Here is a 13,228-nt window from a genome sequence, read left to right as displayed (position 1 = left end):
TCACCCAGCGCACTCCCCATTCACCCAGCGCACTCCCCATTCACCCAGCACACTCCCCACTCACCCAGCACACTCTCCATTCACCCAGCACACTCCCCACTCACCCAGCGCACCCCCCACTCACCCTGCGCACTCCCCACTCACCCAGCGCACTCCCCACTCACCCAACAAATTCCCTACTCACCCAGCACACTCTCCAGTCACCCAGCACACTCCCCACTCGCCCAGCTCACTCCCCACTCGCCCAGCACACTCCCCACTCGCCCAGCACACTCCCCACTCGCCCAGCGCACTCCCCACTCACCCAGCGCACCCCCCACTCACCCTGCGCACTCCCCACTCACCCAGCGCACTCCCCACTCACCCAACAAATTCCCTACTCACCCAGCACACTCTCCAGTCACCCAGCACACTCCCCACTCGCCCAGCACACTCCCCACTCGCCCAGCACACTCCCCACTCGCCCAGCACACTCCCCACTCGCCCAGCACACTCCCCACTCGCCCAGCACACTCCCCACTCGCCCAGCACACTCCCCACTCGCCCAGCACACTCCCCACTCGCCCAGCACACTCCCCACTCGCCCAGCACACTCCCCACTCGCCCAGCACACTCCCCACTCGCCCAGCACACTCCCCACTCGCCCAGCACACTCCCCACTCACCCAGCACACTCCCCACTCACCCAACAAATTCCCCACTCATCCAGCTCACCCCCCACTCACCCAGCACACTCCCCACTCACCCCGCACACTCCCCACTCGCCCAGCACACTCCCCACTCGCCCAGCACACTCCCCACTCGCCCAGCACACTCCCCCCTCGCCCAACACACTCCCCCCTCACCCAACACACTCCTCACTCACCCAGCACACTCCCCACTCACCCAGCACACTCCCCACTCACCCAGCACACTCCCCACTCACCCAGCACACTCCCCACTCACCCAGCACACTCCCCACTCACCGAGCACACTCCCCACTCACCGAGCACACTCCCCACTCACCCCGCACAATCCCCACTCACCCAGCACACTCCCCACTCGCCCACCACACTCCCCACTCGCCCAGGACACTCCCCAGTCACCCAGCACATTCCCCACTCACCGAACACACTCCCCACTCACCCAACAAATTCCCCACTGACCGCGCACCCCCCACTCACCCAGCGCACTCCCCACTCACCCAGCACACTGCCCACTCACCCAGCACACTCACTCAGCACACTACCCACTCATCCAGCGCACTCCCCACTCACCCAGCGCACTTCCCACTCATCGAGCGCACCCCCCACTCACCCAGCACACTCCCCACTCACCCAGCACACTCGCCACTCAACCAATACTCTCCACACTCACCCAGCACACTCCCCACTCACCCAGCGCACTCCCCACTCAGCCAGCACTCTCCCCACTCACCCAATACACTCCACACTCGCCCCGTACACTCTCCACTCACCCAGCGCACTCCCCATTCACCCAGCGCACTCCCCATTCACCCAGCACACTCCCCACTCACCCAGCACACTCTCCATTCACCCAGCACACTCCCCACTCACCCAGCGCACCCCCCACTCACCCTGCGCACTCCCCACTCACCCAGCGCACTCCCCACTCACCCAACAAATTCCCTACTCACCCAGCACACTCTCCAGTCACCCAGCACACTCCCCACTCGCCCAGCTCACTCCCCACTCGCCCAGCACACTCCCCACTCGCCCAGCACACTCCCCACTCGCCCAGCGCACTCCCCACTCACCCAGCGCACCCCCCACTCACCCTGCGCACTCCCCACTCACCCAGCGCACTCCCCACTCACCCAACAAATTCCCTACTCACCCAGCACACTCTCCAGTCACCCAGCACACTCCCCACTCGCCCAGCTCACTCCCCACTCGCCCAGCACACTCCCCACTCGCCCAGCACACTCCCCACTCGCCCAGCACACTCCCCACTCGCCCAGCACACTCCCCACTCGCCCAGCACACTCCCCACTCGCCCAGCACACTCCCCACTCGCCCAGCACACTCCCCACTCGCCCAGCACACTCCCCACTCGCCCAGCCCACTCCCCACTCGCCCAGCACACTCCCCACTCGCCCAGCACACTCCCCACTCGCCCAGCACACTCCCCACTCGCCCAGCACACTCCCCACTCGCCCAGCACACTCCCCACTCGCCCAGCACACTCCCCACTCGCCCAGCACACTCCCCACTCGCCCAGCACACTCCCCACTCGCCCAGCGCACTCCCCATTCGCCCAGCGCACTCCCCACTCGCCCAGCGCACTCCCCACTCACCCAGCGCACTCCCCACTCGCCCAACAAATTCCCCACTCGCCCAGCACACTCCCCACTCGCCCAGCACACTCCCCACTCGCCCAGCACACTCCCCACTCGCCCAGCACACTCCCCACTCGCCCAGCACACTCCCCACTCACCCAGCGCACCCCCCACTCACCCTGCGCACTCCCCACTCACCCAGCGCACTCCCCACTCACCCAACAAATTCCCCACTCACCCAGCACACTCTCCAGTCACCCAGCACACTCCCCACTCGCCCAGCTCACTCCCCACTCGCCCAGCACACTCCCCACTCGCCCAGCACACTCCCCACTCGCCCAGCACACTCCCCACTCGCCCAGCGCACTCCCCACTCACCCAGCGCACCCCCCACTCACCCTGCGCACTCCCCACTCACCCAGCGCACTCCCCACTCACCCAACAAATTCCCTACTCACCCAGCACACTCTCCAGTCACCCAGCACACTCCCCACTCGCCCAGCACACTCCCCACTCGCCCAGCACACTCCCCACTCGCCCAGCACACTCCCCACTCGCCCAGCACACTCCCCACTCGCCCAGCACACTCCCCACTCGCCCAGCACACTCCCCACTCGCCCAGCACACTCCCCACTCGCCCAGCACACTCCCCACTCGCCCAGCACTCTCCCCACTCGCCCAGCACACTCCCCACTCGCCCAGCACACTCCCCACTCGCCCAGCACACTCCCCACTCGCCCAGCACACTCCCCACTCACCCAGCACACTCCCCACTCACCCAACAAATTCCCCACTCATCCAGCTCACCCCCCACTCACCCAGCACACTCCCCACTCACCCCGCACACTCCCCACTCGCCCAGCACACTCCCCACTCGCCCAGCACACTCCCCACTCGCCCAGCACACTCCCCACTCGCCCAGCACACTCCCCCCTCGCCCAACACACTCCCCCCTCCCCAACACACTCCTCACTCACCCAGCACACTCCCCACTCACCCAGCACACTCCCCACTCACCCAGCACACTCCCCACTCACCCAGCACACTCCCCACTCACCCAGCACACTCCCCACTCACCGAGCACACTCCCCACTCACCGAGCACACTCCCCACTCACCCCGCACAATCCCCACTCACCCAGCACACTCCCCACTCGCCCACCACACTCCCCACTCGCCCAGGACACTCCCCAGTCACCCAGCACATTCCCCACTCACCGAACACACTCCCCACTCACCCAACAAATTCCCCACTGACCGCGCACCCCCCACTCACCCAGCGCACTCCCCACTCACCCAGCACACTGCCCACTCACCCAGCACACTCACTCAGCACACTACCCACTCATCCAGCGCACTCCCCACTCACCCAGCGCACTTCCCACTCATCGAGCGCACCCCCCACTCACCCAGCACACTCCCCACTCACCCAGCACACTCGCCACTCAACCAATACTCTCCACACTCACCCAGCACACTCCCCACTCACCCAGCGCACTCCCCACTCAGCCAGCACTCTCCCCACTCACCCAATACACTCCACACTCGCCCCGTACACTCTCCACTCACCCAGCGCACTCCCCATTCACCCAGCGCACTCCCCATTCACCCAGCACACTCCCCACTCACCCAGCACACTCTCCATTCACCCAGCACACTCCCCACTCACCCAGCGCACCCCCCACTCACCCTGCGCACTCCCCACTCACCCAGCGCACTCCCCACTCACCCAACAAATTCCCTACTCACCCAGCACACTCTCCAGTCACCCAGCACACTCCCCACTCGCCCAGCTCACTCCCCACTCGCCCAGCACACTCCCCACTCGCCCAGCACACTCCCCACTCGCCCAGCGCACTCCCCACTCACCCAGCGCACCCCCCACTCACCCTGCGCACTCCCCACTCACCCAGCGCACTCCCCACTCACCCAACAAATTCCCTACTCACCCAGCACACTCTCCAGTCACCCAGCACACTCCCCACTCGCCCAGCTCACTCCCCACTCGCCCAGCACACTCCCCACTCGCCCAGCACACTCCCCACTCGCCCAGCACACTCCCCACTCGCCCAGCACACTCCCCACTCGCCCAGCACACTCCCCACTCGCCCAGCACACTCCCCACTCGCCCAGCACACTCCCCACTCGCCCAGCACACTCCCCACTCGCCCAGCCCACTCCCCACTCGCCCAGCACACTCCCCACTCGCCCAGCACACTCCCCACTCGCCCAGCACACTCCCCACTCGCCCAGCACACTCCCCACTCGCCCAGCACACTCCCCACTCGCCCAGCACACTCCCCACTCGCCCAGCACACTCCCCACTCGCCCAGCACACTCCCCACTCGCCCAGCGCACTCCCCATTCGCCCAGCGCACTCCCCACTCGCCCAGCGCACTCCCCACTCACCCAGCGCACTCCCCACTCGCCCAACAAATTCCCCACTCGCCCAGCACACTCCCCACTCGCCCAGCACACTCCCCACTCGCCCAGCACACTCCCCACTCGCCCAGCACACTCCCCACTCGCCCAGCACACTCCCCACTCACCCAGCGCACCCCCCACTCACCCTGCGCACTCCCCACTCACCCAGCGCACTCCCCACTCACCCAACAAATTCCCTACTCACCCAGCACACTCTCCAGTCACCCAGCACACTCCCCACTCGCCCAGCTCACTCCCCACTCGCCCAGCACACTCCCCACTCGCCCAGCACACTCCCCACTCGCCCAGCACACTCCCCACTCGCCCAGCACACTCCCCACTCGCCCAGCACACTCCCCACTCGCCCAGCACACTCCCCACTCGCCCAGCACACTCCCCACTCGCCCAGCACACTCCCCACTCGCCCAGCCCACTCCCCACTCGCCCAGCACACTCCCCACTCGCCCAGCACACTCCCCACTCGCCCAGCACACTCCCCACTCGCCCAGCACACTCCCCACTCGCCCAGCACACTCCCCACTCGCCCAGCACACTCCCCACTCGCCCAGCACACTCCCCACTCGCCCAGCACACTCCCCACTCGCCCAGCACACTCCCCACTCGCCCAGCGCACTCCCCATTCGCCCAGCGCACTCCCCACTCGCCCAGCGCACTCCCCACTCACCCAGCGCACTCCCCACTCGCCCAACAAATTCCCCACTCGCCCAGCACACTCCCCACTCGCCCAGCACACTCCCCACTCGCCCAGCACACTCCCCACTCGCCCAGCACACTCCCCACTCGCCCAGCACACTCCCCACTCGCCCAGCACACTCCCCACTCGCCCAGCACACTCCCCACTCGCCCAGCACATTCCCCACTCGCCCAGCACACTCCCCACTCGCCCAGCACATTCCCCACTCGCCCAGCACACTCCCCATTCACCCAGCGCACTCCCCACTCACCCAGCGCACTCCCCACTCACCCAACAAATTCCCCACTCGCCCAGCACACTCCCCACTCGCCCAGCACACTCCCCACTCGCCCAGCACACTCCCCACTCGCCCAGCACACTCCCCACTCGCCCAGCACACTCCCCACTCGCCCAACAAATTCCCCACTCGCCCAGCACACTCCCCACTCGCCCAGCACACTCTCCACTCGCCCAGCACACTCCCCACTCTCCCAGCACACTCCCCACTCGCTCAGCACACTCCCCACTCGCTCAGCACACTCCCCACTCGCCCAGCACACTCCCCACTCGCCCAGCACACTCCCCACTCGCCCAGCACACTCCCCACTCGCCCAGCACACTCCCCACTCGCCCAGCACATTCCCCACTCACCCAGCACACTCCCCACTCACCCAGCACACTCCCCACTCACCCAGCACACTCCCCACTCACCCAGCACACTCCCCACTCACCCAGCACACTCCCCACTCACCCAACAAATTCCCCACTCATCCAGCACACCCCCCACTCACCCCGCACACCCCGCACACTCCCCACTCGCCCAGCACACTCCCCACTCGCCCAGCACACTCCCCACTCGCCCAGCACACTCCCCCCTTGCCCAACACACTCCCCCCTCACCCAACACACTCCTCACTCACCCAGCACACTCCCCACTCACCCAGCACACTCCCCACTCACCCAGCACACTCCCCACTCACCGAGCACACTCCCCACTCACCGAGCACACTCCCCACTCACCCCGCACAATCCCCACTCACCCAGCACACTCCCCACTCGCCCACCACACTCCCCACTCGCCCAGGACACTCCCCAGTCACCCAGCACATTCCCCACTCACCGAACACACTCCCCACTCACCCAACAAATTCCCCACTGACCGCGCACCCCCCACTCACCCAGCGCACTCCCCACTCACCCAGCACACTGCCCACTCACCCAGCACACTCACTCAGCACACTACCCACTCATCCAGCGCACTCCCCACTCACCCAGCGCACTTCCCACTCATCGAGCGCACCCCCCACTCACCCAGCACACTCCCCACTCACCCAGCACACTCGCCACTCAACCAATACTCTCCACACTCACCCAGCACACTCCCCACTCACCCAGCGCACTCCCCACTCAGCCAGCACTCTCCCCACTCACCCAATACACTCCACACTCGCCCCGTACACTCTCCACTCACCCAGCGCACTCCCCATTCACCCAGCGCACTCCCCATTCACCCAGCACACTCCCCACTCACCCAGCACACTCTCCATTCACCCAGCACACTCCCCACTCACCCAGCGCACCCCCCACTCACCCTGCGCACTCCCCACTCACCCAGCGCACTCCCCACTCACCCAACAAATTCCCTACTCACCCAGCACACTCTCCAGTCACCCAGCACACTCCCCACTCGCCCAGCTCACTCCCCACTCGCCCAGCACACTCCCCACTCGCCCAGCACACTCCCCACTCGCCCAGCACACTCCCCACTCGCCCAGCGCACTCCCCACTCACCCAGCGCACCCCGCACTCACCCTGCGCACTCCCCACTCACCCAGCGCACTCCCCACTCACCCAACAAATTCCCTACTCACCCAGCACACTCTCCAGTCACCCAGCACACTCCCCACTCGCCCAGCTCACTCCCCACTCGCCCAGCACACTCCCCACTCGCCCAGCACACTCCCCACTCGCCCAGCACACTCCCCACTCGCCCAGCACACTCCCCACTCGCCCAGCACACTCCCCACTCGCCCAGCACACTCCCCACTCGCCCAGCACACTCCCCACTCGCCCAGCACACTCCCCACTCGCCCAGCAGACTCCCCACTCGCCCAGCAGACTCCCCACTCGCCCAGCGCACTCCCCACTCGCCCAGCGCACTCCCCACTCGCCCAGCGCACTCCCCACTCGCCCAGCGCACTCCCCACTCGCCCAGCGCACTCCCCACTCGCCCAGCGCACTCCCCACTCGCCCAGCGCACTCCCCACTCGCCCAGCGCACTCCCCACTCGCCCAGCGCACTCCCCACTCGCCCAGCGCACTCCCCACTCGCCCAGCGCACTCCCCACTCGCCCAGCGCACTCCCCACTCGCCCAGCGCACTCCCCACTCGCCCAGCACACTCCCCACTCGCCCAGCACACTCCCCACTCGCCCAGCGCACTCCCCACTCACCCAGCGCACTCCCCACTCACCCAACAAATTCCGCACTCGCCCAGCACACTCCCCACTCGCCCAGCACACTCCCCACTCGCCCAGCACACTCCCCACTCGCCCAGCACACTCCCCACTCGCCCAGCACACTCCCCACTCGCCCAGCACACTCCCCACTCGCCCAGCACACTCCCCACTCGCCCAGCACACTCCCCACTCGCCCAGCACACTCCCCACTCGCCCAGCACACTCTCCACTCGCCCAGCACACTCCCCACTCTCCCAGCACACTCCCCACTCGCTCAGCACACTCCCCACTCGCTCAGCACACTCCCCACTCGCCCAGCACACTCCCCACTCGCCCAGCACACTACCCCCTCACCCAACACACTCCCCACTCACCCAGCACACTCCCCACTCACCCAGCACACTCCCCACTCACCGAGCACACTCCACACTCACCCAGCACACTGCCCACTCACCCAGCACACTCCCCAGTGACCCAGCACACTGCCCGCTCACCCAGCTCACTCCCCGCTCACCCAGCGCTCTCCCCGCTCACCCAGCGCACTGCCCGCTCACCCAGCGCACTGCCCACTCACCCAGCGCACTGCCCACTCCCCCAGCGCACTGCCCACTCACCGAACGCACTCCCCACTCACCGAGCGCACTCCCCCCTCAGCCAGCGCACTCCCCCCTCAGCCAGCGCACTCCCCCCTCAGCCAGCGCACTCCCCCCTCAGCCAGCGCACTCCCCCCTCAGCCAGCGCACTCCCCCCTCAGCCAGCGCACTCCCCCCTCAGCCAGCGCACTCCCCCCTCAGCCAGCGCACTCCCCCCTCAGCCAGCGCACTCCCCCCTCAGCCAGCGCACTCCCCCCTCAGCCAGCGCACTCCCCCCTCAGCCAGCGCACTCCCCCCTCAGCCAGCGCACTCCCCCCTCAGCCAGCGCACTCCCCCCTCAGCCAGCGCACTCCCCCCTCAGCCAGCGCACTCCCCCCTCAGCCAGCGCACTCCCCCCTCAGCCAGCGCACTCCCCCCTCAGCCAGCGCACTCCCCCCTCAGCCAGCGCACTCCCCCCTCAGCCAGCGCACTCCCCACTCAGCCAGAACACTCCCCACTCAGCCAGAGCATTCCCCACTCAGCCAGCGCACTCCCCACTGACCCAGCGCACTCCCCACTGACCCAGCGCACTCCCCACACACCCAACACACTCCCCACTGACCCAGCACTCTCCCCACTCACCCAATACTCTCTACACTCACCCAGCACTCTCCCCCTCGCCCAACACACTCCCCACTCGCCCCGCAGACTCCCCACTCTCCCAGCACATTCCCCACTCGCCCAGCACACTCCCCACTCGCCCAGCACACTCCCCACTCGCCCAGCACACTCCCCACTCACCCAGCACACTCCCCATTCACCCAGCGCACTCCCCACTCACCCAGCGCACTCCCCACTCACCCAGCGCACTCCCCACTCACCCAGCGCACTCCCCACTCACCCAGCGCACTCCCCACTCACCCAACAAATTCCCCACTCACCCAGCACACACTCCAGTCACCCAGCACACTCCCCACTCACCCAGCGCACTCCCCACTCACCCAGCGCACTCCCCACTCACCCAGCGCACTCCCCACTCACCCAGCGCACTCCCCACTCACCCAGCGCACTCCCCACTCACCCCGCACACTCCCCACTCACCCAGCACACACCACACTGACCCAGCGCACTCCCCACTCATCCAGCGCACTCCCCACTCACCCAGCGCACTCCCCACTCACCCAGCGCACTCCCCACTCACCCAGCGCACTCCCCACTCACCCAGCGCACTCCCCACTCACCCAGCGCACTCCCCACTCATCCAGCGCACTCCCCACTCATCCAGCGCACTCCCCACTCAACCTACACACTCCCCACTCACCCTGCACACTCCCCACTCACCCTGCACACTCCCCACTCACCCTGCACACTCCCCACTCACCCTGCACACTCCCAGCCTGGGAGAACTGGTAAAGGTTTCGCTCACGTTGTTTCTTGTCTTTTTGCAGGTTTTATCTGGTCACATCCCGTTCCTCATGGGCTCCATTCAGATTCTGAGTAACATCGTCAGCTCAACCACTGACATAAAGGTATGAGGGCTGGGTCTGTGCTTAGACTCAGTGGGACTCAATTCTGTGAAGGGCCTGGGGACATTTTACCAGATTAAAGGCATGGTATAAATACAAGTTGTTGTTGTTATTTTCTGGAGTCATGGTGGGGTTTGAAGGCACAACCTCTGGGTTGCTCGGCCAATAGTATAACCATCAGGCTACTGTACCATGCTTGTGAAGAAGCTTCCAAGATCACAGTGAGTCAGGCATTCAGATATCTGAGTGGTGCTATCGGCTCTGCAATCCCACTTCCACTGGGAGCTGAGGCCTCCACGTACAGCCGATGCTGATAGAGAAATGAGGTCCTGAGTGCCTTGTTCCTTGTCCTCTGCAGGATATACTCGCCATCTGTGAACTGACTTCAGCAGCAGGGGCCTCATGCCAGGTGGATCCCGCGCTTGTCACTGCACTCTCAAATCAGAAGAATGGTAAGTACACTGGGGCGACAAAAAGAAAGCAGAGGCGAGGCGAGTGGCAGTGAGGGGAGATTCAATTATTAGAGGGATAGACGGCCTTCCTGCAGCAGTGACCATGAGTCCCAAATGGTGTGTTGTCTCCCTGGTGCCAGGGTAAAGGACATAACAGAGCGGGTGGAAAAACCTTTGAACAGGGAGAGACAGGAGCCAGAATTCATGGTCCATGTAATTAATTATTTGTTCCTGGGATGTGGGTGTCGCTGGCAAGGCCGGCATTCATTGCCCATTCCTAATTGCCCTTGAGAAGGTGGTGGTGAGCCGCCTTCTTGAACCGCAGAGGGCTGTTGAGAGTCAACCACATTGTTGTGGGTCTGGAGTCACATATAGGCCAGACCGGCTAAGGACGGCAGATTTCCTTCCCTAAATATATTAGTGAACCAGATGGGTTTTACGACAATCCGAGGAAGCAGTTACGTAGGAAACAGTAGTACAGAGGTCATGCAGAGGCAGTGTGAGGAGTTAGGGTCAAGGCTAAAGAGCGAGGTCTCAAGGGTAGTAATTTCAGGATTACATCCTGTGCCCTGTGCTGGGCAAGTCAGGCGAGGACAAATGAGATCCATTGATGTCTGGATTCAGATCCTGAGGACATTGGGACCAGTTCTGGGACAGAGGGAAGCTGTACAGTAGATATGGACTTCACCTGAACTGGAGGGGTACAGAAAGGGTAAATAACTCAGTGCGGAGGTATTTAAACTGGTAGAGCGGGGGAGGGCGACAAAGAACAGACTGTAGGAATAATTAGGAAAGCGGGGGCAAGGAAATTAAAGGCTAACTTGAGTTCTGATATGACTGCAAGGAGCAGAAGGACTAAAATGGGTGAGTGAGAGGTGCTGGTACATAATGAGGAAATAGATTTTGACTGAAACTTGGTTGAAATCGAACGCTGATTGGGAAGCGAACTGGCAGAGTTGTGTGTTTTAAGAAGGATCAGGAGGTAAAGCATGAGGTGGGTGACGTTAATTGTTAAAGAGGGTCTAGTTACAAAGGAGTTGGATGTTGGGAGTGGCACTGATATCTTTGACCTTACGATTTTACTGTGTTTTTACCGAGTTTACACAGGGAAAGTTTAATGTGCTGTAGGAGTATTTTGGTAAAGGACTGTGAGCTGGGAGCTCCACTGTTCCTGAAGCAGGCAGGATCCATCGCAAAATATGGACTGGATTTCTCACTAACCATGGGTCAGATATATCATAAAACACGGACTGGATGTGTGTAACACTGCGAGTGGGATTAATGTTTCTTGAGGCTTCTTGTGTCAACCAGAGCGGACATGTCCAAAGTCACCAGTGTGGAACTGCTAATCTGCTAATCTGATTTGTTTCCAGAGAATTCTTCTGAAGAAGATTACAGACTGACCTACCTCCTCATGGTCTACGTAGCTGTCTCCCTCCCGTCTCTCGCCAGTGACCCCATGTCCATTTATAATCAGGAGCACCAGGGTAAGTCGCAAACTCGGAGCCTCAGTGACCAGGCTATTAAAGGGCAGTGATAACTTGTATTTATTTATACAGCCCCTGCTTACATCCAGCAGAAATACCCAAAGTGCTTCACATAATGAATTACTTTTTTTGAAGTGTACTCATGCAGGTAAATGTAACAGACATTTTGTACACAGCAAGATCCCAGAAGCAGACAATGAATGAAAGACCAGTTAACGTGAAAAAGGCCAAACTGCAATTGCTGGAAATACTTTCAACGGGAAACTCGATAAGTACATGAGGGAGAAAGGAATAGAAGAATATGCTGATAGGAAGAGATGAAGAGGGGTGGGAGGCTCGGGTGGAGCATAAACACTGGCACAGCCCACTTGGGCCGAATGGCCTGTTTCTGTGCTTACATTCTATGTAATTCTATGTATTACACAGCAGGTCAGTTAGCCTCTGCAGGTCAACATGGGCTGTCAATGTTTCATGGGCTCTTGTCAATTCTACTGATAGATTCTGAACCACATGTGCACTTCGAGCATTTTCTACTTTTATTATAAATATCCAGTCACTGTGCCCATCTCATTGCTTGCCTTCGTGGCATTGCTAACATCCACTTCAACAAACAGGTGGGAGCTCAGTTTAACATCTCAACAAAAAGACAGCACTTCCGACAGTGCGGCGCTCCCTCAGTACTGCCCCTCCAACAGTGCAGTACTCTCTCAGTACTGCCCCTCCAACAGTGCAGCACTCCCTCAGTACTGCCCCTCCGACAGTGCAGTACTCTCTCAGTACTGCCCCTCCGACAGTGTGGTGCTCCCTCAGTTCTGCCCCTCCAACAGTGCAGCACTCCCTCAGTACTGCCCCTCCGACAGTGCAGTACTCTCTCAGTACTGCCCCTCCAACAGTGCAGCACTCCCTCAGTACTGCCCCTCCGACAGTGCAGTGCTCTCTCAGTACTGCCCCTCCGACAGTGCAGTACTCTCTCAGTACCGCCCCTCCAACAGGCTTGTGTGGATCTCTCCTGTATATTTCAGGTCGGTGCGGATCTCCCCTGTATATTGAAATACTGTATCTGTTGCCTTCAGGTCACCGTAACAATATCCATTGTTTGGCCAAAGCCATCAACCAGATTGCAGCCGCTCTCTACACTATTCACAAGCAGAACATTCAAGACCATCTGAAGGAGTTCATGGCGGTAAGTGAGCACGGTGTTTGCAATCATTGTGACATGGAAACTCATGCTTGGATCGAGGACATGGCTACCTTGTGCCACCGGTTGTAGCACAGTAAAAACTAATCCTACACAGACACATCACCTTAAACACTCACTCCCTCCAGCACCGACGTACCGT

At 62.3% G+C, this 13,228-nt stretch overlaps 1 protein-coding gene across 1 annotated transcript in view; it reads left to right on the top strand.

Moving 5' to 3' along the window:
- The window catches only part of LOC147098445 (nck-associated protein 1-like), a 211,110-nt gene that overhangs the window by 184,857 nt on the left and 13,025 nt on the right, over window positions 1-13,228 (top strand). Inside the window, exons 26-29 of the mRNA XM_085970119.1 lie at window positions 9,872-9,952; window positions 10,308-10,401; window positions 11,775-11,888; window positions 12,962-13,071. Coding sequence (XP_085826245.1) covers window positions 9,872-9,952; window positions 10,308-10,401; window positions 11,775-11,888; window positions 12,962-13,071 — 399 coding nt within the window. The remainder of the gene's footprint in view (window positions 1-9,871; window positions 9,953-10,307; window positions 10,402-11,774; window positions 11,889-12,961; window positions 13,072-13,228) is intronic.

The sequence above is a fragment of the Somniosus microcephalus genome, chromosome 29, assembly GCF_052327205.1.
Source record: "Somniosus microcephalus isolate GS21.2 chromosome 29, FLI_Smic_1.0, whole genome shotgun sequence".
NCBI lineage: Eukaryota > Metazoa > Chordata > Chondrichthyes > Squaliformes > Somniosidae > Somniosus > Somniosus microcephalus.
Note: the sequence above shows the minus strand (reverse complement) of the source record. Positions and strands in the feature narration are given on the sequence as shown.